The sequence below is a fragment of the Podarcis vaucheri genome (genome assembly GCF_965113315.1).
Source record: "Podarcis vaucheri genome assembly, chromosome: 7".
Lineage (NCBI taxonomy): Eukaryota > Metazoa > Chordata > Lepidosauria > Squamata > Lacertidae > Podarcis > Podarcis vaucheri.
This window is the reverse complement of record NC_138765.1, coordinates 1,168,651-1,193,988: the sequence shown is the minus strand read 5'-3', so window position 1 is coordinate 1,193,988 and position 25,338 is coordinate 1,168,651. Positions and strand designations below refer to the sequence as shown.

Genomic DNA, 25,338 nt, shown 5'->3' with positions numbered 1-25,338 from the left:
CTCTTGCTGGTTTCCCACAGGCAACTGTTCAGCCGCTGTGAGAATAGGATGCCGGGCTAGATGGCGTTATGAAATTTATGTAGACATCACACACCCCAAAATCAACACAATCACTCCTGCAAATGTCCCCACAAAATACTTCATCATACAGTTCCCCCCAATCTCTAATCAAAGGGCCTCTGCTGCACATTACCCAATGCAACACTGATAAATTTATCTCTGTACTGGCTCACTGGGCAAACTTTAGAAAGTCATATAAAATTGCTCCAGTGTCGGATTTGCGCCGCTCCAACTTTGTTCTGTTCAGGGAAGGAATGTCTCCCAAGGGGGGGGGGGAGCCTGGGATGTGGGCAGCCATAGTCCCCCAAGCCTGAGACCATGTACTCAGCAGTGCCAGACAGGCAACCATCCCACAGACAATGGCAGAGCCTCCAGGATGGATTAGGTCTTCGGTCAGGACAAAGGAGTGTGGTTACCTTGACCAGGAAAACAGGGACTTGTAGATGTTTCTTCTGCATCACTTGATGGGTGTCTGGTGGTGGGCAAGGGAAAGTTGGGGGCAAACCTGCCAGAAAACCCCTCCCTCTTTGTGACCTATGTGTGATGTACGCATGATGCTTCACCAAAGGTCTTCACAATGGACCACAGGCCGATCCAGGAGGCTACTCTTAAGAAAGACCCAACTGTCGGGGGGGGGTGTTGTGAAACCCCCAAAAAGGATGTTACTTTTTTTCTGTATGCCACAACAGCTGCGAGATATTACTAGCGAAGAATTGGAAGAAACAAGATTTGCCAACTATCAAAGAATGGCCGATGAAGATGAAGGACTATATGGAATTTGCCGAACTGACCGGGAGACTCTGAGACCAGAGAGAAGAGATGGTGGAAGAAGATTGGAAGAAGTTAAAGGAATATTTGAAAAAAATATGTTAATATTTAAATCTTAGAATAGCTTTGGAAGTGGATAGAGGCTGTAGGGTTAGAAGTGGAAGATAGTGTATTTTAAAATAGTATTATTTGTAAAGGATAAAATGTGAAGATTATTATGGTAAAAGTAAGGGTGATTAAAAAATGGTTTAAAATGTGATATATGTAAACTGCTAAAGGTGAGGAAAATGAAAATCAGATGGGGGGGACTTGGGGAAGCTCACCTAACAATGTTTGGAAAAAATAAGGACAAGACAAGAATTTGTTTGTATTGTTTGTTTTTCCGTTTGTGTTGTTTAATTGTGTTATAAAATGAATTTAAAAAATTGAAAAAATAGTAATAAGAAAGACCCAAGTGTCTCTCCACTGGTGAAGAGTATTGTTCTTCAGTATTGCTCCTGAGCCCAGACGGACTCTGGATGTGGGGAAATCGAGGGGCCCTTTGCTCCAGGGTGGCGCCCCACTAGAAGCCACAAGGCAGAGCCCAGCTCTTTAATCAGAGCCACACCTTTTTATTTACACTCTTCCAGGATTACCCCCCCCCAAAAAAAATGTCCAGGCTCAGGGCAGCTCAAGTAGGAAGGAGAGGGGCAGGGGGGTCAGTTCGTGAGGCTGAGGGAAAGTGCCAGGGGGAGGAAGAAGGCGACCCCCATGCCGAGAGGCCCCCGCCAGTGGCGCTGTTGTCAGGGGGGCGCCTGGTGCTGCTTCCGGTGGCGCAGGATCTCGGTGGGCGTGAGGAGGAGGCTCTGCTGGCAGGCGGGGCAGTGATACGGGCGCTGCAGGGCAGAGGTGCCTGATGGGGTCTCCGTTTCCTCTTCTGGGGAGGAGAAAGAAACTTGTGAAAACTCACACAAAACACAGCGCCCCAAAATGTGCAGCGGGGGGCTCCCCTTGCTCCGGGTCTGGAGGCTGCAGCGCGATTGCTGACGGGTGTGAGGCCTTGCCAGCGCTTCAGGGATCTGTGCTGGGTGCCCCTTTGCCACCCGGCCCGGGTTCAAGGTGTCGCCGTTGGTATATAAAGCCCTTCACAACCTGGGACCAGTTTGCCTGCAAGGTCGCCTCCCACCAGCTATTTATCCCCCCCCCCGCCCCGCCGCGACTGGTGCCTCGTGAGCCCTGCTCTGCATTTGTAAAAGCGCCATGACTGAGTGTGGCAGCGCCTGCACTGCGGAACTCCCTGCCTCTTGAAATCAGGGAGGCCTTTTCACAGCACTGCCCCAAAACCTCCTTGCTCAGACGAGGCTCCGCAGGCTTGTCAAGTGCAGCTGCAAATCCTGATCTGCTTTTGGTTTATTCTTGATTTTGAATGTTTCCAAGAGTCGTCTCTGGCGGTCCTTTCACCCTCTCTGCAAACCGCGCTGTGAAAAATCTCGCGGGACGAAGAACCGGAGCTCTTCTCTCGCAGAGAACCTGGTCTTTTATTTCCCTTCCCTTCCCTCACCCGCTCTCAGACCCCACAGCTAATTCTCCCCCGGCCTCCTCCCTGGCCCAAGTAGGACCAATTCAGCCAGCTAGCCCTGGAGATTATCGAATGCTTATTTCCCCTAAACTGATGTTTGAATTTTGAATTTTATTGTTATTCGTGTTTTATACGGTATTTTATGCTGCTTTTATAATTACAGCATTTTTTCTCCCTATCAGACGCACCAGACCACAAGACGCGCCTAGTTTCTGGAGGAGGAAAACAAGGAAAAAAGTATGCTGAATCCCAGAAGCCAGAACAGCAAGAGGGATCGCTGCGCAGTGAAAGCAGCTACAGTGGTGCCTCGCAAGACAAAATTAATCCGTTCCGCGAGTCTCTTCGTCTAGCGGTTTTTTCGTCTTGCGAAGCAACCCTATTAGCCGCTTAGCGGATTAGTGCTATTAGCGGTTTAGCGGCTATTAAAGGCTTAGCGGCTAAAAGGCTATTAGCAGCCTAGTGGCTTAGAAAAAGGGGGGAAGGGGGGGAAATCGCAAGACTCACAAGACTTTTTCGTTTTGTGAAGCAAGCCCATAGGGAAATTCGTCTTGCGAAGCGCATCGAAAAACGGAAAACCCTTTCATCTAGCGGGTTTTCCGTCTTGCGAGGCATTCGTCTTGCGGGGCACCACTGTATCCCTCCTGCTGTTCTGGCTTCTGGGATAGCTGCGCAGCCTGCATTCGCTCCAAAAGACGCACACACATTTCCCCTTACTTTTTAGGGGGGACAAAGTGCGTCTTATAGAGCGAAAAATACGGTAAGTGTTTTACGTTTGTTGTTAGCCGCCCTGAGCCCGGTTTTTGAACCGAGAAGGGCGGGGTATAAATAAAAATTATTATTATTATTATTATTGGAGAACAAAGTCCCTCCCAGCCCCCCAGAAAGTAAGACCCCCCCTGCAAGCCCCCAAACTGCCACCCCTTTGGGGAAATGCCCCGGCACCCTCCCCCTGCTCACCTTCCTGGCTGGGCGGCTCCCCCTCTTGGCCTGGGGCCGGGCAGGCCTCCTCGTGAGCCAGGCGCTCCATGGGGGTGAAGGGCATGTAGAGGCCGCAGCGAGGGCAGGTCCAGAAGCTGCGCAGGCAGTCGCTGTACAGGTCGCCCTCTGTGCCCTGCGGGAGACGGAGGGGCCAAGAGGGGTTGGCGCCACCCCACCCCCAGGCAAGGGAGGGGCAGGCTCCGCGCCCCACAGCCAGGCCTGCCCCCTCGCCTGCCCCCTCGCCTGCCCCCCCTCCGCCCCCAGAGGACAACGTGGCCTCTGGGTGACCCCTCCCCAGTCCCCTGAACTCACCGCCAGGCAGTTGAACGTCAAGAAGCTGCCCACTCTGCAGCCGCCCTTCTCCTGGTCGGGGGCCACCTCCACCCCCTGGAAGAGGCCGGGGGGCACCTCCCCTCCCCCAGAAGCCCCCTGAGGACCCACGTAGAGGGTCTGCTGCTCCAGGGGCATCAGGCGCCGCAGGCTGTAGGGCACCTGGGGGGGGGGCAGCAGAGGAATCATTATTATTAATTAGTTAGTTAGTTAGTTAGTTAGTTAGTTGATTTCCCACCCATCAGGCTGGGTTTTCCCAGCCACTCCGGGCGACTCCCAACAAAATATTAAAAATACAATTAAGAATCAAACGATGGCAGGGTTAAATTTCCAGTGCTGTCTCCTCCAAAGCAGACCAAATCCACGCTCCATCGCCCTCACCCTGGGACTTCTCACTGGCCAGGGAAGCAGAGAATGGGTGACATCATCATCATCATCATCATCATCGTTATTTCATTATTTCATTATTTCCACCCCGTCCATCTGGCTGAGTTTCCCCAGCCACTCTGGGCAGCTCCCAACAGAATATTAAAAAGCGCAATAAAGCATCAAACATTAAAAACTTCCTTAAACAGGGCTGCCTTCAGATGTCTTCTAAAAGTCAGATTTATTTCCTTGGCATCTGGTGGGAGGACGTTCCACAGGGCGGGCGCCACCACCAAGAAGGCCCTCCGCTTCTGGATCTGGAGGCTCAGTAAGAACAGCCCAGCTGCTGCACCTGGGGTCTCCAGGGAGATGCCGGGAAGCAGGATCCGACCTCCGCTCCTGCGGTCTCCAGCCACGTGGGGCCTCCTGCATGGAAGCCAGGAGCCACAGACATGCCCCCCCCGGCCCAGCCGCCCCCCCCCCCCGCTTCTGCCCGCCCCGCAGGGCCAGCAAGCACACCTCGGCCTTCAGGAAGTCCAGCAGCTCCTGGGTGAGTTGGCGCACCTGCCGTGCGCTGGGCCGCCCCCCCTGGGCCTCCTCCCCCCGGGCCCCTCGGCTCTCCAGCTGCCGGTCCAGGACCTCCTCCCAGGAAGCCCGGAGGCGGAGGGCCGCACGCAGCAGGCGGAGGGCCGCTTCCGGGGAGGGAACCCGCAGCTCCAGCCAGGAGTCGGCCACCAGGCGGGTGCAGTCGCCGTTCGTGTCCAGGGAGCGGGCCAGGAGCAGCAGCGCCTGCGGGGCAGGGGGAGAGAGAGGCAGGATTGCAGGGGGCACCCAGGGGTCATCCAGCCCCACCCCCTGCGAGGCAGGAGTCACAGCTGTGGCATCCCCGCCAGACAACTGCCAGAGCTCTGCCGAAAAGCCTCCCGGGTCTTTCAGGGGAGGGGAGAGGGCCAGGACGCCTGGGTCCCCTCACTCGGGGGGAGGGGGGGACGATCACCTGAAGAGCCGGCAGACGGAGGCAGTTGACCAGGTAGGGCTTGTTTGTCTCCAGCAGCGAGACGAAGGCCAGGATCTGGTGGCGGCTGCTCAGGCCCTCCTTGGCATCTGGAAAGAGGGAAGGAGAGTTCACAGGCTGCCCCACCCTCGGCCCCAGCAAGCTCCTGTCACGTTCTCATGGAGCTTCCATGTCCAGAGGCAGTCTATCTCACTTCCTAGGTTCTTGTGGGTATTTTTGACCACATGGTGAGAACGGGGTGCTGGACTAGATGGGCTGGAAGACCCCATAAAAGGGCTGGTCACGCAGCCACCTTCCCTTCTTCTTCGCTTTAGTCCACCTAGATGTCTTTTGCTGTCTGCTGGCTCTCAGCCAGCAGCACATGGGCTCAGTCCCCATATGGGATAAACTCTCTTCTGTAACTACAAGCTGAAGTCTTCCTCCAGGGAACCAACTGTCAACTGAATGTGAGTAAACTTATTATCATTACTTTTAAAGAAGACTGTTGTGTCTTTATTCTTGTTAGGAGGGAGGAAAAGGAAATTTTACAGGAACAAAACCCAATCTGGACAAAGCCAGACTGGAATGCTTAACTCCAGGCATAGGCAAACTCCTCCCTCCAGCTGTTTTGGGACTACACCTCCCATCATCCCTGACCACTGGTCCTGTTAGCTAGGTATGATGGGAGTTGTAGTCCCAAAACAGCTGGAGGGCTGAGTTTGCCTATGCCTGGCGTAACTCAAGAGATTCAAACGAATCTACCACCTAGTTTCCTGCTATATACTGGGGGATGTGCTCTGCTACTGACTCACCAGCGTGAGTGAAGAAGGATAATATTTCATCAGTATATCCTCTCCTACTCTCCACAACATTCCCCCAGACTGGGGGCTGAGCTGGATGGGTCCGACAGAGCAGGCGCTCAGAACAGCATGGCCGTGGAGCTGGAAGGGACCCCAAGGGGGCATCCATCTCAACCCCCTGCTTTGCATCCATGGCAGGTGGGGCCCCGGCCTCTGCCTAAAAACTGCAGAGCTGGAAGGGACACAGACCTCCTTAAAAACCTCCAGGAATCGGCCACCCACTTCAATTCCCACTTTGCACTCGCAGCCCTGGCTCCAACTTTCCCCCACGGCCGAGTTTGCTCATTCCCACCCAGTACAGGATCATGCCCCGCCCCACTCTGCCCCCCCCCGGCCCAGGATGCTGAGAGCCCCCGATGCCTGGAGGGGGGGCGGCAGGGGGACCCCTCTTACCTCTCTGCCCCCCACGTTCCAGACCCCTTTCCTGTGCTGGTTGCAGCAGCTCTGGGGAGGCAGAAAAGACGCTGGTGGGGTGGAGAACGACCCCCACCTTCTCCCTGGTGTGGAAGATCTGGGGAGCAAAAAGGAGGGGGGCTCAGCGTGGGGGCAGGGGGCAAGGCGCCCACAGGCAGACAGAGGGTGGGGGGCTGCTTCCTGAGGCCCCTCCTGGCCCAGAACTCTCCCAGCTCCCCCCACCCACTGGGGGCCCTGGCACTCGCCTGGTCAGAGTCCTTGCGGGTCTGGTTGAAGGGGTCCGGGACGGCCAGCTGCGGGTAGAGGCCGCGCCCCAAGACCAGCTGCAGAAGGGCCAGCCGGCCGGGCGACAGGGCCTGCCCCACAGAAGAGGCCGCACGCAGCTCAGCCACGTCGTGGCGCAGCTGGAACTTGACGTCCTGTGGGGGGGGGGGAAGCAGGAGGATCAGGGGGGCCGAGGTGCGGGAAGAGATCCCCACAGACCTAGGGATCGAGGTAGGCTGCCTCTGGACTGGGATGCAGTGATCAGATGGGATTACTATGAGGAATTATACCATATTTTTCGCTCCATAAGACGCACTTTTTTCCTCCTAAAAAAGTAAGGGGAAATGTCTGTGCGTCTTACGGAGCGAATGGTGGTCCCTGGAGCCGAATTGCCCAGGGGTGAAAAGCAGATCATGCTTTTTTTAAAAAAAGAGGGAAGGGGGTGTTGAAACAAAGCCGCTGATTGTTTGCCGATCGGGAGAGAGATAAGGGACGCTAGAGATAAAGGAGGCTGCCCGGGAGGGGGGAGATAAAGACAGCAAACTTGCAAAGGGGGGAAACAGGAAGACTAAAGCAATAAGGAGAGAAATTAGAAGAAAAGGAGGAGCCAAAAACTGCTCCGGTTAAGGAAAAGACACTAAGGCAAACAAGAGGGAATGGGGTGTTGAAAGGGAACAGCTGATCGGTAATGGATCAGGAAGGAGATCAGGGATGCCAGAGATAAAGGAGGCTGCCTGGGAGGGGGAGGTAAAAGCCCATGGATCCTCAGGATTTTTGCATTGGGTCACCCCAAATTCACCATCAGATCACATAGCATGTCCATGGCTACAGCCTGCACCAAAAAAAACACACACCCAATGGTGCAAAAACGTGGTTACAAAGCACGGATCCACATGGATTCTCAGGATTTTTGCATTGGGCTACCCCAAACTCACCGTCAAATCACATGTCTGTGGCCACAGCATGAACCACAAAAATCATACACCCACTGTTTCTTTCAGAATATTTTTTTTTCTTGTTTTCCTCCTCTAAAAACTAGGTGCGTCTTATGGAGCGAAAAATACAGTGAGCTATGCCTCAAGCCGTTGTTTCGGTGATGAAAGCAAGGCATTGACTGGGTTTGATTCATTGGCAATAATTTCTGATCAAACCCCACCAGCCTCTCCATCTCTGCTGCCCATTTCTCTATGTCTGAGAAGCACATATAAGCCTTCTAGGACACAGACCGGTTGCCGGTTGCTGCTCCGGGCATCCCAGGCCATAAGGTGAATAGGTTACTTTGATGTAGTTTGTTAGTCTTGAGCGAGATCTCAGGGCCAGGAAGAGAGTTCACAAAGAGATGGTCAATTCTACCCATCCTTCCTCTCCTGTTTATTGCTGTTTAAGACCTCCGGGTCTGCTGACTGCATTCCTCCTCTAGTCCTGTTTTATTTACTCTCGGATATGTCTGCATGCTCAGAGTAGTCTTTGTAGTTAACAGGATTTCTCCTGATCTGACTTTGTCCCACGTGGGGGTTTTGAAACGCTCAGAGGAAATCTGATTGGTTCTTACGGACACTGTGTCAAAAGTTCTTTTGTGAATAAAACGACCTGGGCCGAGGGGTGGAGAGAATTATTATTATAATTATTGGCACCCCTCCCAGAGTCTTGCTGGTCAAGCCTGGTGTGTATTCTATGAATCAGAGTCCAATCCCTCCTTGCTTTGGGACCCCACACTGGGAGGCTCCATGGGAACAGAGGAAGAGCCCAGCTGCCGGGCCCCCGAGGGGAAGGGACCCCTCCGGACCCCTCACCTGGATGTCGACGCCGCGCTGGGGGTCCCCTTCCCCTCCCGAGGAAGAGCTGCTGCCCCCCTCCTCCTCCAGACGCAGCACCTTCCTCCGCCGCCCCTCCCCCCGATCGTGCTCCCTCTTGATCCGCTGCAGCTCACGGCGCTTGCGGTGGCGGCTCTGGCGGGCGTGGGTGTCGCTGGGGCGGGCGGGGGGCTCCAGCAACCGGTGGTCCCGCAGCAGATCCTGGCAGAGAATAACAATTATTATTATTATTATTATTATTATTATTATTATTATTATTATTATTATTATTATTTTATTATTATTATTATTTAGGGGCTTCTAAAAGTCAGATTTGGGGACACGGGTGGCGCTGTGGGTTAAACCACTGAGCCTCTTGGGCTTGCCGATCAGAAGGTCGGTGGTTCAAATTCCTGTGACGGGGTGAGCTCCCGTTGCTCGGTCCCTGCTCCTGCCCACCTAGCAGTTCAAAAGCACATCAAAGTGCAAGTAGATGAATAGGTACCACTCCGGCGGGAAGGTAAACGGCGTTTCCGTGTGCTGCTCTGATTCGCCAGAAGCGGCTTAGTCATGCTGGCCACATGACCCGGAAGCTGTACGCCGGCTCCCTCGGCCAGTAAAGCGAGATGAGTGCCGCAACTCCAGAGTCGTCTGCGACTGAACCCAACGGTCAGGGGTCCCTTTACCTTTACTAAAAGTCAGATTTATTTCCTTGACATCTGGTGGGAGGGCGTTCCACAGGGTGGGTGCCACTACTGAGAAGGCCCTCTGCCTGATTCCCTGTAACTTTGCTTCTCGCAGGGAGGGAACCGCCAGAAGGCCCTCAGTGCTGGACCTCAGCGTCCAGGTAGAATGATGGGGGTGGAGACGCTCCTTCAGGTATACTGCACCGAGGCCGTTTAGTGCCATGGACCCCTGCCACCTGCCCACTCGGTCGCAGAGCAGGGCAGGGACACTGGCCAGTGCACACCTCCTCTGCACTGGAAATAGCGTTTGCGCATGCATGCGCACACTCCGGCCCACCGCAGCATATATGGGACCGTGAACTGGCCGAAGCCACAAAAACTTTGCCACTGCACCACTCTGGCAAGACAGTCTGCGGGCAGGGAGGGTCTCATCCTGCGCACCAGATGAAGTTGGCGGACAGCTTCCCTGGACACAGAGGGATTGTGCGCTGGGAAGGGGCACCCCAGGGGCCACGTAGACCAACCCCTTGTCCTCCCCTCTCCCAGATTCACACCCACCTGGAACTGGCGCCGCAAGTTGGTGGCTTCGTAGAGCCGGTGCTCCTCCAGGCCCCGTCGGCGGCACCAACGGCGGGATCCGCTCCGATTCTCCGATTTCTCCTGCCGGACAAGAAGGAGATTCGACTCCGTCAGGACGGACCGAGACAGACGAAAGCGGGGACAAAGGCCAGACGGGAGAAACTCAGGAAGAGCCCCGGTCCTTTTCGCTGGGGATAATTCAGACTGAAATTCCCAGGTGTCAAAAAAGGTTATTTATGTATGCCGCTACTGCGGTCCGTGTTTCGTTAGCCGAAAAAATGGAAAACGAGCAAGGTCCCGACTGAAGAGGATTGGTAACTTAAGTGGACAGAATATGCAGATTGACATATAGAATAAGGGAGCAAGAAGAACATATGTTTAAAGAAGATTGGGAAATGTTTGTTGAATATATGGGGGGGAATTATGTATGTTTGCAAATGTGGGCAGCATTAAGATAAATTCAGCAGCGTAAATAAGTTTTGATGGATGTAATAATGGAACACTGAATGGTTTTAGCTTATGTAAAATATGCAGGGATCTATGATATGCGAAATGAACCATGGAAAGTGAAGAAGGGAAGTCATTGATATTTTAAGGTTACTTAATCGAATATTCTGAAATGCAAAATAGAAAATTTAGTAAAAATTACACAGAACAAAAACCCAGGAAGAGACCCTCTGGATCAGGCCAAAGAGGCCCACCCAGTCCAGAATCCTCCCCTTGGCCAAATGCCCCCCCCCAAAAAAACCCAGGATGCCAGATAGACTGCCCCTGGAGTTAGAGGCTCCACCAGAAGAACAGCTCTTCCCAGATCAGGCCGAGACGGAGCGTTCCTCACCCACCTGAACCCAGGCGTCAAAGACGTTGAGCAGCGTCAGGGGGTCTCCCAGGGGGCTCTCCAGGGGCCGGCGGGCCGTGGCGCAGTCCGGGTCGCTGCGCCCGCTGCTGCTGCGCAGGAAGGGGGAGGGGACGCTCAGCGCAGCCGCGACCGAGAGGGTGGGGGCCGCCAGGCCAAAGAGGGTCCCCAGAACCAGCATCTTTCCTGCGGACAAACGGGGGCAGCCTCAGCCAGAGAGCAAGAGCCCCCTCGCCCCCCCCCCACCAGGAAGCGCCTCCTCCAACACTCCTCATTTCATCCCCACAAGAGCAGCCCTGCGAGGAAAGCCAGGCTGACAGGCAGTAAAAGAAACTCATGGCCAATAATTAGGGAAACGTGTAAAATTAGGGAAATGTATAAACTTGAAAAGTATAATAATATAATATAATATAATATAATATAATATAATATAATATAATATAATATAATATAATATAATATAATATAATATAATATAATATAATATAATATAATATAATATAATATAATATAATATAATATAATATAATATAATATAACATAACATAACATAACATAATACAGTGGTGCCCCGCAAGACGAATGCCTCGCAAGACGGAAAACTCGCTAGACGAAAGGGTTTTCCGTTTTTGAGCTGCTTCGCAAGACGATTTTCCCTATGGGCTTGCTTTGTAAGACGAAAACGTCTTGCAAGTGCTCCGATTTTTTTTCGCTCCCCCCCCCTTTTTCTAAGCCGCTAATAGCCTTTTAGCCGCTAATCCGCTAATCCTTTAATAGCTGCTAAGCCTTTAATAGCCGCTAAGCCTTTAATAGCGCTAATCCGCTAATCCTTCAATGGGCTTGCTTCGCAAGATGAAAAAACCGCTAGACGAAGAGACTCACGGAACGGATTAATTTCGTCTTGCGAGGCACCACTGTATAATATTTAAGGAATATCTTAAAAATCATACGGATAAGGCAAATCTCCCGACAGATATAGAATGAATCTAGAAAATAGAGAAAATGCATAGCAAAGTCTGGTTAGGGGAAAAAGAAGATTTGGAATAGAAGAAGAATTAAAATGAAATTCATATAAGTGGTAAAATAGCACATTGCGAAGAGTGGGAAGTCAAATGCGTAAGGTGTGTCTATGTTAGGTATATATTAAGGTAATGCATATAATATATGTTTTGTATATATTGTATTGTTTGAGTGTATTTTAAATGTTATATAATAAATCAAATCAAATCAGAAGTTCATGGTTGAGTGGGAGGAATCAAACTCTGGTCTCCCCTGATCTCTGCCTAACCCTTTAACCACACCACCAGCTCTCACCCAGAATAAGATGGGGAGGGGGAGAGATGCCCCCGCTTTCAGCCCCCCCCCCGGGCAGTCTCCCCAAGGCACTCTGTACATGCTCACTCCGAAACGCCACAGCACATAAACCCAAAGCAAAATCAAAAGAGCTGGGCATCTGGCAGAGGCTCCCGTGGGTGACTGGCACAGACTCACCAATCACCCGGACTCACCAATCACCACGTCGACCGGCAGCTGGGCCAGCAGGCTCCCGATGGGCGTGAGGTTCTCCTCTGGGTCCAGGGCCCCCTGCTGCTTCAGGTATCGGATGGCCGTCTCCAGGCTGGCTGGTGGGGGGGCCTCCAGGAAGGGGAAGGCGCGGGGGTCGCCCAGCCCCATGCTCTTCATCTGGGGAGGGAACAGAGCCGAGGAGGGAGGCTTCTTCCACCGTCCCCCAATGCCAAATCCCTCCCCCCCCCCCAGCAGCAGGACGCAGCCCCTCCTTTCCGACAAAGAATCGCAGAATTGTTGACCTGGGGGGGGGCCCGAGGGTCATCCAGCCCAACCCGCTGCAATCTGCCACCTGACGGGAGACTCGAACCCACGACCCTGAGATGAAGTCTCACGCTCTACCTGCTATGGGGAAGATCGCCTGCCTTCCCACTCGCTATGGGTCAGACCCACGGCCGGATTTAGGCATCAGCTCAACAAGCTCTAGCTTAGGGCCTCACTCTCTTGGGGCCCCCCAAAAAAAATTAAGGGGAAAAAACTGGATGTACTTTTCCAAAATATAATATGTGATTTTGGTTTTAAAATCCAAATGCGATTTTGGTTTTAAACGCAGTGTAAGGTAGTCTCTGGGACGCGGGTGGTGCTGTGGGTTAAACCACTGAGCCTAGGAATTGCCGATCAGAAGGTCAGCGGTTCGAATCCCCACAACGGGGTGAGCTCCCGTTGCTCGGTCCCTGCTCCTGCCCACCTAGCAGTTCGAAAAAAACGTGCAAGTAGATATATAGGTATCACTCTGGCGGGAAGGTAAATGGCATTTCCGTGCGCTGCTCTGGTTTGCCAGAAGCGGCTTAGTCCTGCTGGCCACATGACCTGGAAGCTGTCAGTCTGACATCAATACCAGGGAAGATTCTGGAGCAGAATCCTAATTGATGCTGTTAATTTAAATCTGTAACGTGAAATTTAATTAAAAAAAAGATTTTAACAGAAGGTGGGTCCCAGCCCCCCGGAGCGAAGGGGTTGGTGCCCCCTGCCTCTGCCCACCTGGAGGACGAGGGCGTCAAGCGCCACCCGCTGGATCTCTGGCACGGGGTAGGGGGCGAAGGCGTCGTAGTCGGACTCGGCGTAGAGGCGGAAGCAGACGCCCGGCCCCGTCCGGCCCGCCCGGCCCTTGCGCTGCTCGGCACTGGCGCGGCTGATCCAGAACTCCTGCAGCCGCTGCAGCTTGGCTTTGGGGTCGTAGCTCAGCTCCTTCACCTTCCCTGCCAGAGAGAGACCAGGAAGAGGGGGCCCCTTGCCCCAGAAGTCACATTAACCTGGGGGCAGTTGACATGCCAGCCTATTTAATAACTGTTAACGGAGAAATCTCAGTCCCTGCTCCTGCCCACCTAGCAGTTCGAAAGCACCTCAAAGTGCAAGTAGATAAATAGGTACCACTCCGGCGGGAAGGTAAACGGCGTTTCCGTGCGCTGCTCTGGTTTGCCAGAAGCGGCTTAGTCCTGCTGGCCACATGACCTGGAAGCTGTACGCCAGTTCCCTCGGCCAATGAAGTGAGATGAGCGCTGCAACCCCAGAGTCGGCCACGACTGGACCTAATGGTCAGGGGTCCCTTTACCTTTACCTGTTTGACTATTGATTCAAAACCCCAAAATATACTTTATATGATTGACTTTTTGTTTCCATTCTTTGTATACTGTATTGTTGCATTATTGATGATGCAAATAAAGATTCGTTCATTCATTCAAACCGGCTGCCCCCCAGAGCCCGGGGCAGAAGCGGCCGCCCCTTACCCGAGTCCACGACGAACCGGACGCCGTCGATGGTCACTGAGGTCTCGGCGATGTTGGTGGAAACGATGCACTTCCGGACTCCTGGGGGGGGCAAGTCGAATACCTGCAAGGCAAGAGGGCGTTGCGCACCTCCAGGGCCCACGGGGAACGACCCATGTGCGCCAAGGGAGCCTCTTTCTGGGAGGCTGGGAGGGGCAGACCCCCCAAAAAAGAAGCCCCGGCCCCACCCACCTTGTCCTGCTCGGCCACGGACAGGGTGCTGTGGAGAGGGAGAACCACCCAGCGCTGGGTGTGGGTGGCGTAGGTCTGCGCCGCCTCCACGACAGCCCCGATCTCGGCCACCCCACTGAGGAAGACCAGCAGGTCGCCCCTCTCCTCGGGGGGGTACTTGTGGTCGATGGACTGCAGCACCCGCAGGAAGGGGCGGGGGTCCAGCCTCTCCTTGCGCCCGCTAGTGCCCTCCTCGGGGCGGAGGGGCTCGTACAGGACCTGTGCAAGGGGGGGGGGAGAGAGGAGGCAAGCCGTGAGATGCTGCCGGCCTGGGATGACCCTGCCTGGCCCTTCCCCAGCCGGGCAGCTGCTCCTTCCCTTCATAGCCCATCTCCAAGGAGATCGGGGGGGGGCACGCTCCCCTCCTCGTGGAATCCCCACCACATTAACAACTCTGCAGAGGCAGCATGCCCCAATGGGTGGATCTGAGCCCAGGCCTCCGGCGCTCTTAACCACGGCACAACCACTGCCACACACCGCAAGTTTCTAGCCCTCAACGTTGCAGAAGTGGAGCTGGGGAGACACAGGGGCGGTTTCCGGAGATAGGGCACAAATTAGGAAGTTGTGGAAGGGGCAGTCAAAGGGCGAGGGTTCGAGGAGAGAGAGCAAAAACTCACACACACACCCAACACACATGAATAACTGAGAATTGTGCAACTGGAAGGGAACCAAAAGTCATCTAGCCCTGGGAATGCATGGGCCTTATAAGAAACTGGAGTGAAAATACGCCCCAGCATTCTCCTGGCACAACCTTTTCCTGCCTTCCTTTGCTCTGTCCCATCACTCTCTGAATTCCAGGGTCTCCTGCAAGAGAAACTCCCCCCCAAAAGAGGTTTATGTCCAATGGGGGGGGGCAGGGCCTGTTCAGAGCACCTGGTCCCCAGGCATAATAATAATAATAATAATAATAATAATAATAATAATAATACAGTGGACACTCGGGTTGTGACCGTGATCCATGTGGGAGGCACGTTTGCAACCTGCAGCACAGCGTCTGCGTACACGCGGGTCGCGATTCGGTGCTTCTGCACATGCACAAAGCGCAATTTAGTTCTTCTGTGCATGCGCGAACGCCGGAACCCAAAGTAACCTGTTCCAGTACTTCCGGGTTCAGCGCGGTGTGCAACCCACAATCGCGCAACCTGAAGCGTCTGTAACCCGAGGCATGACTGTAATAATAATAATAATATTTATACCCCAGCCACTCTGGGCGGCTCCCAATAGAATATTAAGAACACAATAAATACATCAAACTTTAAAACTTCCCTGAACAGGGCTGCCTTCAGATGTCTTCTAAAAGTCAGATAGTTGCTTATTTCCTTGACATCTGATGGGAGGGCGCCACCACCGAGAAGGCCCTCGGAGCTGGACCCCGGTGCCCGGGGTGGAGACGCTCCTTCAGGGATACTGAGGCAAATGAGCCACAGATCCGCCCCACCCCCACCCCCCACTCCCATCGGGGCTCCCCCTCACCGTGATGGGGAAGAGCCGGCCGGGGACCTGCACCACGGGGGCCCCCCCAAAGTAGTCCGCGAAGAGGCGGATGTTGATGGTGGCCGACATGAGCACCAGCTTGAGGTCGGGGCGGGCGGGCAGGATCCTGCGCAGGACGCCCAGGAGGAAGTCGCTGTGCAGGTGGCGCTCGTGCACCTCGTCCGCAATCAGCACCCGGTAGCCGGGCAGGGAGGGGTCGCGCTGGGCCTGGCGCAGGAGGAGCCCCTCCGTCAGGAAGACGGTCCGCGTGGCCGGCGAGCGAGTGCTCTCAAAGCGGATCTGGTAGCCAACCTGCAAGGGGGGGGGAGGAGAGGGGGTCAGCACCCAGGAAGGCCAGAAGGAGGGAGGGAGGGGGGCACACAAGACCCCCAGGGAGTCACCAGCTCCACAGGCAAAGCCGTTTCAACAACCTCGTCAGCCCATGAGCAGGGCTGGATCAGGCCAATGCCCATCTCACCCAGCCCCCTGTCCTCACCAGTCTGGAAGCATTGGTGCCTCTGACAGCAGGCACTCTGCACATGCTCCTGGGTCCTCATGCTCCCCAGCTCCAGCCCTCTTCCTTTTTTTTAATAAATCATTTTTATTAACTTTTCCATTTTAACAATCCAATCAAATCACATTAAATATTCCAAATTCTACATATGCATATCAAATAATCCAAATATTCTGCCGAATGATAATTTTTTTATTGGGACTTCCCATGCTTCAAGTTCGGGGGGGGGGGCTGATTGCCTATCTCTACTGCTTTTGAGAGTCATTTCTAATAGTTCCTATAAATCTTCCTGTTAACCTCCATCCCTCTTCCAAAAGCCCTCCTGAAACCCCCTGGACGTGATGCAGTAGAGGAAAGGGCGCTCTGCCTATGCTCAGGATAAGGTAAACTTTATTCGCATTAGCCAACGGCCACAGCAACATAAAACAAGCAATATATACAAATAAAATATATACAAATAAAAAAGACAGCAATGGCAGCAATATACAGATACGTATCTGAAGAAGTGTGCATGCACACGAAAGCTCATACCAAGAACTAACTTAGTTGGTCTTTAAGGTGCTACTGGAAGGAATTTTTTTATTCAGATCTTTATTGTTAGGGAAAAATATAAAGGGGGCAGGACAGGAGAACATGAGCCACTGTTTCCAGACTGCCATCTCCACAGGGTCAGAGTCATTTCTCAGTTGGAATCTTTTGGGATCTGCCCTCAAGTACGGCAGAGGGCATCACATCCAGTCTGGCCAGTGCGAAGGCACGTCTGTATTTTGGGATAGTTAATTTATACAGATATGGTGCCAGGGAATCAAGCTGAGAAGGGGGTGAAAAGGCATACGAAGGACAGAGTTTCTTTATAATGGCCAGATTGTTCTGTTGCTCTAAGTCCTTCAGACGCTGTCCAATTAGCCTTTTGGCTTTAGTAAAGCCCGTCATGAGAAGCTGATGTGGGTGGAGTCACGTTTCTAGATCATAACCTGATAAATTTTATTTTTAGAGAAAGAAATCTATTCAAAACTGAAAGGATAGAGCTACTAGGAATTTTGGGAAACAGAGCACCGATAGCTCCCCTCGTGGGCCCCAGGGGTGACAGGAGGCTAGGAAGGGAGGATCAAGAAGGAAAAAACCCAGAACAACAAAACAGATCCCAAATGAGCCAGCCGGACCATCACAAACAAGATCCATCCATTTTAAAAATGCAAGATACCTCCTAGGCTCACCTGATCTCCGTACTGCTGGAGGCTCTCGTAGGCCACCCTCTGGGCCAGCGCCACGCAGGCCAGGCGCCGGGGCTGGGTGCAGGCCACGTGGCTGTAGCCGGCGCCCAGCAGGTACTGGGGCACCTGGGTGGACTTGCCGCAGCCCGTGTCCCCGGCCACCACCACCACCTGCCCGCTCGCCACGGCCGCCAGCAGCCGCTCCCGGTAGCGCGCAATGGGCAGGGCGGCGCGCTCCCGCTGCAGCCGCGCCAGGCGGGAGAAGCTCTGCTTCTGGCCAAAGTCCCAGAAGTGCGCCAGGGCCGCGCGGAACTCCCGCAGGCGCTCGGGGGCCACGCCAGACACCTCCCGATGCGGCGCCCGCAGGTTGGCGCGCAGCCGGGGGTCGTAGGGCCGCGGGGGGCCCGTTGTCGCCGCCCCGGGGCCGGGCTCAGCCAAGGGGGCTCCTTCCCGAGGCTCCTTCGCACCGGGGAAGCGCCGCAGTCGCAGCCGCTCAAAGAAGGTCCAGAACTGGGCGCGCTCACCGGCGCTGACGTGGGGCAGGTATAGGTCCTCCAGGCGGGCGCGGAGGGCCGGGCAGCCCCAGGGCCCCTCGGGGGGCTCTGACGACATCCTGGATCTCTTCTTGCAGGTGCCCGGGAGGGTGAACCTGGAATAATAATAATGATAAAAAATAATAATAATAATATATTTATACCCCGGCCATCTGGCTGAGTTTCCCCAGCCACTCTGGGCGGCTCCCAATCGAGTGTTAAAAACAATACAGCATTAAGTATTAAAAACTTCCCTAAACAGGGCTGCCTTCAGATGTCTTCTAAAGGTTGCAAAGTTATTTATCTCCTTGACATCTGATGGGAGGGCGTTCCACAGGGCGGGTGCCACCACCAAGAAGGCCCTCTGTCTGGTTCCCTGTAACCTCACTTCTCGCAGGGAGGGAACCGCCAGAAGGCCCCCGGAGCTGGACCTCAGTGTCCAGGCAGAACGATGGGGGTGGAGACGCTCCTCCAGGTATTCTGGGCCTTTCAGGCCGTTTAGGGCTTTCAAGATCAGCACCAACACTTTGAATTGTGCTCAGAAATGGACTGGGAGCCAATGCAGATCTCTCACGACTGGTGTTATGTGGTCCCGGCGGCCGCTCCCAGTCCCCAGTCTAGCTGCCGCATTCTGGATTAGTTGTAGTTTCCGGGTCACCTTCAAAGCATGCACTACTCTGGCGAGACAGTCCGCAGGCAGGAAGGGTCTCATCCTGCATACCAGATGGAGCTGGGAAACAGCTGCCCTGGACACAGATTTGACCTGCACCTCCATGGACAGCTGTGAGTCCAAAATGACTCCCAGGCTGCGCACCTGGTCCTTCAGGGGCACAGTTACCCCATTCAGGACCAGGGAGTCCCCCACACCTGCCCGCCTCCTGTCCCCCAGAAACAGTCCTTCTGTCTTGTCAGGATTCAACCTCACATCCATCCTCCATCCGCCTCCAGGCACTCACACAGGTCCTTCACTGCCTTCACTGGTTCCGATTTGAAAGAGAGGTAGACCTACTCAGGTCGGTAGCCGTGTTGGTCTTACGCAGTCGAAATATATATTTTTTAAAAAAATTAAATGTCCAGCAGCTCCTTAGAGGCCAACAAACTTTAGTTTCATATTTTTTATATATATTATTCTTTATGGGTTTCCCCAGCCACTCTGGGCGGCTTCCAGCAAAATATTAAAATACAAGAATTCACCAGAGATTAAAAGCTTCCCTAAACAGGGCAGCCTGGAAGGGGCGGGAAGCGGCAGGCTCGTGAGAACCGACGGACACGCATCCGGGAAAACCCCCGAGGCCTCCCTCTCCCCTCCCCTCTGGCCACCCACCGGCTGGAGACCCTTCCCCCGGACGCTTCCCCCCCCCGTCCTGCCCGCACTCCCGCATTCCCACGTTCTCTTTACACGCGTCTCCCTTGCCTCGGCGAGTCGAGGAGGGCAGGCTGGCGGGCGAGCATGCGCAGTCGCTCGTGGCGGGCGAGCATGCGCAGGACGGGCCGCCGACGCTCCCGGCGCGCGTCATGCCCGCTTCCCGTGGCCCATAGATCTAGAAGCCGGGTAGAGGAGCGCGCCCACGGGCAACTGCCGGGCTCCTTCGGAGACTTCGTGGATGCTTCGCTGGCGGGCTCTGCTCGGTGCAGACGGGCGCTTTGCACGTGAAGCCCCAGGGCTAGACTGGGGCTGGGGGCGCCTGCAGGGGGGGGGCTTGAGCAGAGAGGCTTCTGCCCCAGGGAGCCCCCTTGGACCGCGCCTGAGGCTCCAACCAAAGAGACGGGGCGGAGAGATGCGACGGGGCGGGCAAGGAGCCTGGCAGGCAGCCCGGACAACCGAAGCCTGTTTTCCGGTGCCCAAAAGGCCAACTGGGGAGAATCGCCTGCATTTCCCTTTTGGGGAATCCGCGGACAGCCCTGCTGCAGGAGTGTCCTCAAAGACCGTCGCCAGATGGCAGCGACAAACCTAGACAGCATCTTAAAAAGCAGAGACATCACCTTGCCAACAAAGGTCCGTATAGTCAAAGCTCTGGTTTTCCCAGTAGTGATGTATGGAAGTGAGAGCTGGACCATCAAGAAGGCTGATCACCGAAGAATGGATGCTTTTGAATTCTGGTGCTGGAGGAGACTCTGGAGAGTCCCATGGACTGCAAGAAGATCAAACCTTTCCATTCTGAAGGAAACCAGCCCTGAGCGCTCACTGGAAGGACAGATCCTGACACTGAGGCTCCAAGACTTTGGCCACCTCATGAGAAGAGAAGATTCCCTGGAAAAGACCCTGATGTTGGGAAAGATGGAGGACACAAGGAAAAGGGGACGACAGAGGACGAGATGGTGGGACAGTGTTCTCCAAGCTACAAACATGAGTCTGACCCAACTGCGGGAGGCAGTGGAAGACAGGAGTGCCTGGCCTGCTCTGGTCCAGGGGGTCACGACTAAACGACTAAACAACAAGATGGCAATAGGAGCAACGCCCTGCCCCCTTGCAGGGCTGTTGTGGGCATATTTACATATCAGCTCCAGCTTGGGGCCCCACTCTCTTGGGGCCCCCAGAAAATTAAAGAAAACAAAACTTAGATTTCCAAAATCTAAGATGAAAAACAAATAAAATAAAACCTACATACAGCAACAGTGCTTTGTGTTGTTGTGTGGGCTCCTATGATGTACGTATTTTGTGATGTGCAAATGGCTTTAGATACCTATGAGGTCCATAAATTACCATATAGCATACAGTGGTACTTCAGGTTACAGATGCTTCAGCTTACAGACACTTCAGGTTACAGACTCCACTAACCCAGAAATATTACCTCGGGTTAAGAACTTTGCTTTAGGATGCTTCAGGCGGCGGCAGCAGGAGGCCCCATTAGCTAAAGTGGTGTCTCAGGTTAAGAACAGTTTCAGGTTAAGTACAGACCTCTGGAACAAATTAAGTACTTAACCTGAGGTACCACTGTATATTCATCACAAAAAAACTGCAACCATTTGTTGCTGACAAAGGACAGGTGGACATATAAAGGGAACCATTACCTTCAGGAGCTGAGGGCCGCATCAAACCTAAATGCGGCCCTGGTTGTGGGAATGTTGTGGCTAGTAGGAGAGGATATATTGATTTAATAGTATCCTTCCTCACTCTTGCTGGTGAGTCAGCTGCAGAATACAACCCCCAGTGAATAGCAGGAAGCTAGGTGGTAGATTCGTTTGAATCTCTTTGCTTAAGCAATCGAGTCTTGCTTTGTCCAGATTGGGTTATTCCTTGTAATTTCCCCTGTTATTCCTCCTAAACAGAATAAAGACACAACAATCTTCTTTATAAATAATAGGAGGTTTCAGTGGCGTAGCGTGGGGGGTGCAGGGGGGGCCGGCCGCACCAGGCGCAACATCTGGGGGTTAGGGTTAGGGGGCGCAAATCCACGGGTTAGGGGGCGCAAATCCACGGGTTAGGGGGCGCAAATTACTTGCCTTGCCCCGGGTGCTGACAACCCACGCTATGTCACTGGGAGGTTTACTCACATCCAGTTCACAGTTGGATCCCTGAAGGCTTAAACTTGTAGTTACAGAAGAGAGTTTATCCCATATGAGGACTGAGCCCATGTGCTGCTGGCTGAGAGCCGGCAGGCAGCAAAAGACATCAGTACTGTACAGTGGTATCTCTGGTTGTGAACGGGATCCGTTCTGGAGCCCCATTCACAACATGAAAAGAGCGCAACCCGCAGCGGCGCATCTGCGCACACGCGGGTTGTGACCTGGTACTTCTGTGCATGCACATGATGTCATTTTGTGCTTCTGTGCATGTGCAAGCGGCGAAACCCGGAAGTAAGCCTTTCCAGTACTTCTGGGTCTCCACGGGACTTATCCTGAAAGAACATAACATGAAGCGGAGATAAATTGAGGTATGACTGTATCAGAATGAACCTGTTGCAGGAAACCCCCCCCCCCAATCATTCAGTTTGTACAAACTCCACACACACACACACACGACATACACTACGCTTCTGTTATAAATTCATAGAAAATCAACCATACATCGGATCTGCACCGTTCCACTTTTATTTTACTCCATGAAGGAGTAAAAATGGGGAAGGTTTGATACAGGGCAGCCATAATCCCTTCAGCATCCCAGCACATCCACAGGAGCCCTGCCCAGTTGCTGTGCCAACCCTGATGGTCCTAGACAGAAGACCATTAAGATCACAAAGAACTTGCATTTGGGAGTGGATTCAGCACGGACTGAAACAAAGCACAATGATCAGATCTTCCCTATGGGGCAGGAAACTGCAAACTCCCCTCTGTCACCTGGAAAGTACTCATGGGGAAGGGGAAAGGGGGAACCAGCCAGGTGACAGGACACTCAGGTTACCACCACAACTCCTCCCTCAACCCCTCCTCTTTGTGATGTGTCAATGATGTAGTCGTGATGCAGTCTTGGGGGTGTAGCATGGGGGATTAGTAGCTAATAAAAGTTGGGGTCTTCTTTTGTTCTGGGCTTCCATCTTGTTCCGCCTGGTGGCAGGTGGGAATCCTGTGGCGACAGTCTTCAGTCAAGACCAAGCCTCCTGGCTGCTGTTTCGCTCTGGTATTTCTGGCTGGTGTCCTTGTTTTTTTGTCCAAGGGAGCCCTCGGATTTCTCTGTTAACAAAACGAAGAAGAAGAACAAGAAGGGCAACAAGGGAAGATGGCTGTGTGACCCAGAGACAGATCTGGCTACTCCGGCACCAGAGCGTCACACATGCTGTGCCCCTCAGTAGCGTGAGGAAAGATCGTCTTTAATCAGTATATCCTCTCCTCCTATCCGCAACATTCCCACGGAAAGGGTGGCCCCTGGCTCTTTCTGACCAAGGGGACGCCAGAGCCAGTTGCCCAGGTGCCTCACCCTTCTCAGGTGTGCACCTGCAGCCCCTTTTTCACATGTGAAGAGGACGGCTGGACCCTCTCCACCTGGGGGGGGGGCTGACATGCTTCCTAAGAACTGCTGCTGCTGCTGCCCAGCAAGGACTGGGGTACTGGGGGGGAAGTTGTGTCGGGGGGGTGTGCTTTTATTGATATTAATTTTTGTATCTTTATTTTTATGTGGAAATTGTTTAGGTTGGTTATGTAGTCTTTGATGTGTTTTATTCATTTTTATGACTACAGTCATACCTCATGTTACGTTTGCTTCATGTTACGTTCTTTCAGGATACATCCCACGGCGACGCAGAAGTACCGGAAAGAGTTACTTCCGTGTTTTGCTGCTCGCCCATGCGCAGACTCGCAAAATGACGTCACGCGCATGCACAGAAGCAGCAAATCGCAACCCGCACATGTGCAGACGCGCCGCTGCGGGTTGTGCTCTTTTCATATTGCGAACGGGCCTCCGGAACGGATCCTGTTCACAACCAGAGGTACCACTGTACTTTGCTATGTTTGTAAACATGTAAATCTTTTCAGATTGTAAGCCACCTTGAGCGCTGTTTAAACTGTGGAAAGGCAGCATACAAGTAAAATGATGGTGGTTGTGATGGTGGTGGTGATGGTGATGGCATCTGGACTAGGGGGGCTGGTGGGGGAAGATCAGGGCTTTTCTCCCCCTGGGAAGGCAGTTTGGGTGACTTCATGTGCGTGGATAGAGTGAAGCCTCCATTTCCTGCCACAACAGCAAAAGAAGAAAATAGATTCTCCTGCCTCATCAAAACAGGCCCCTGAAAAAGAGGAAATGTTCTGTGGTGACGTGACTCTCGGCTGAACTTCGCCACACCAGATACGACACCACACACCCAGAGCGACCACACCAGTTGCACTCCCCTATCCAGGGCAGCCGTCTCCAAGCTTCATCTGGTACTCAGGATGAGACCCTCCCTGCCTGCAGACTGTCTTATCAGAGTGGCGCATGCTCTAGTTATCTCCTGCTTGGACTACTGCCATGTGCTCCCCTGGAAGGACTACAACTAATCCAGAATGTGGCAGCCAGACGGGTGACTGGGAGCTGAGACCACATAACACCGGTCCTGAAAGACCTACATTGGCTCCCAGGACATTTCCAAGCACAATTCAGAGCGTTGGTGCTGACCCTGAAAGCCCTAAATGGCCCAGTAGACCTGAAGGAGCATCTCCACCCCCGTCGTTCTATCCAGACACTGAGGTCCAGCTCCGAGGGCCTTCTGGCCCTTCCCTCCCTGTGAGAAGTGAGGTTGCAGGGAACCAGGCAGACGGCCTTCTTGGTGGTGGCGCCCGCCCTGTGGAACACCCTCCCATCAAATGTCAAGGAAATAAGCAACTATCTCACTTTTAGAAGACACCTGAAGGCAGCCCTGTTTAGGGAAGTTTTTTAATGTCTGGCATTTTAATGTAGTTTTGATCTTTGTCGGAAGCCGCTCAGAGTGGCTGAGGAAGCCCAGTCAGATGGGCAGGGTACAAATAAATTGTTGTTGTTGTTGTTGTTGTTGTTGTTGTTGTTGTTGTTGTTATTACCACCATGTCCACCTCTGATCAGAGGAAACAGTGCTTCTGAGCCCCAGCTGCCATTGGAACCACAGGAGGGGTTGGATCCTGCTTGCAGCTTTCCCTCGAGGGGCCTCTGGTCAGCCACTATGAGACCAGGAGGGGGACTAGAGGATCGTCGCAGTCCTGCCCCTGCAGGCTCTTTTCCTGTTCTTCTGCAGAACGAGGGGTGTGAGGAACCTGCCTTTGTCACGGGAACCTTGATCCATCTCAGGAGATGTGGGCCCCACGAGGCCCCCAGAGACATCTTGCCTGCCCCACTCTGACCCTCTTGCTACCCAGCATGACCCCAGGCATCCTGGCTTGGACTGGAGGAGAAGAAGAGTGAGGCAGGAATGCTTGGCCAACTCCGGGGTAAGAGGCTCAAAGAGAGGCAGCGGTGGTGCAGTGGTTAGAGGGTGGGACTGGGACCTGGGAGAGACGAGGGTTCAAACCCACCAGCTCGGCCCTGAAGCTCCCACTGGCTGACCTGGGAGCTGACCTGCAAGGTTGTTGTGGGGATTAAACAAGGAGAGGGCGGAACCTTGAGCTCATGAACAGAAATAAACAAGAAGAGCTCTCACCTGAGCCTCGTGAGCAAAGCTCATCATCTGTCACGAGGTGAATTTCCCCCAATTATATATCCGCAGGGATAGTCAGTGGGCAAGGGATGCAGACACAGGCCACTGGGGGGGAGAGAGAGAGAGAGAGAGAAGGGACACACAGTAGAGAAAACTGTGGGATGAACATTAACAGTCAAGTACAACACTTCCTGTTTGCCCAGAGTGGACACGCAGGGGGATGCTGGTCCACAGCCAGGAGGACCTCCTGTCCCACCTGGTCTTGAATATCATCCCCCTGCGTGTGACCCTGGCAGACCCCATAACAGGGCCAGTCATGCAGCTATCTTCCCTTCTTCTTCGCTTTATTCCACCTAGATGTCTTTTGCTGTCTGCTGGCTCTCAGCCAGCAGCACATGGGCTCAATCCCCATGTGGGATGAACTCTCTTCTGTAACTACGGGCTGAAGTCTTCCTTCAGGGAACCAACTGTGAACTGAATGTGAGTAAACCTCTTATCATTACTTTTAAAGAAGAC

The 25,338-nt window shown here is 53.6% G+C and overlaps 1 protein-coding gene across 2 annotated transcripts; it reads right to left on the bottom strand.

Moving 5' to 3' along the window:
- Positions 1-1,188: 1,188 nt before the first annotated feature.
- Positions 1,189-19,251, bottom strand: DHX34 (DExH-box helicase 34). 2 transcript variants are annotated; one of them, XM_082230967.1, is made up of 17 exons: positions 19,203-19,251; positions 17,274-17,919; positions 15,543-15,854; positions 14,031-14,288; positions 13,800-13,902; positions 13,054-13,271; positions 12,015-12,189; positions 10,493-10,692; positions 9,630-9,731; positions 8,386-8,607; positions 6,574-6,747; positions 6,308-6,425; positions 5,058-5,164; positions 4,580-4,849; positions 3,677-3,856; positions 3,344-3,497; positions 1,189-1,744 (listed from the first exon to the last, which is right to left on the bottom strand). In XM_082230967.1, exons 2-17 carry the CDS (start codon positions 17,880-17,882, stop codon positions 1,611-1,613), a joined length of 3,336 nt encoding a protein of 1,111 aa, XP_082087093.1. In that variant the 5' UTR covers positions 17,883-17,919; positions 19,203-19,251; the 3' UTR covers positions 1,189-1,610. The 2 variants fall into 2 exon arrangements, with proteins under 2 accessions (XP_082087093.1, XP_082087094.1); XM_082230968.1 differs by lacking the exon at positions 19,203-19,251 and adding an exon at positions 19,128-19,147.
- Between the last annotated feature and the right edge of the window lie 6,087 nt (positions 19,252-25,338).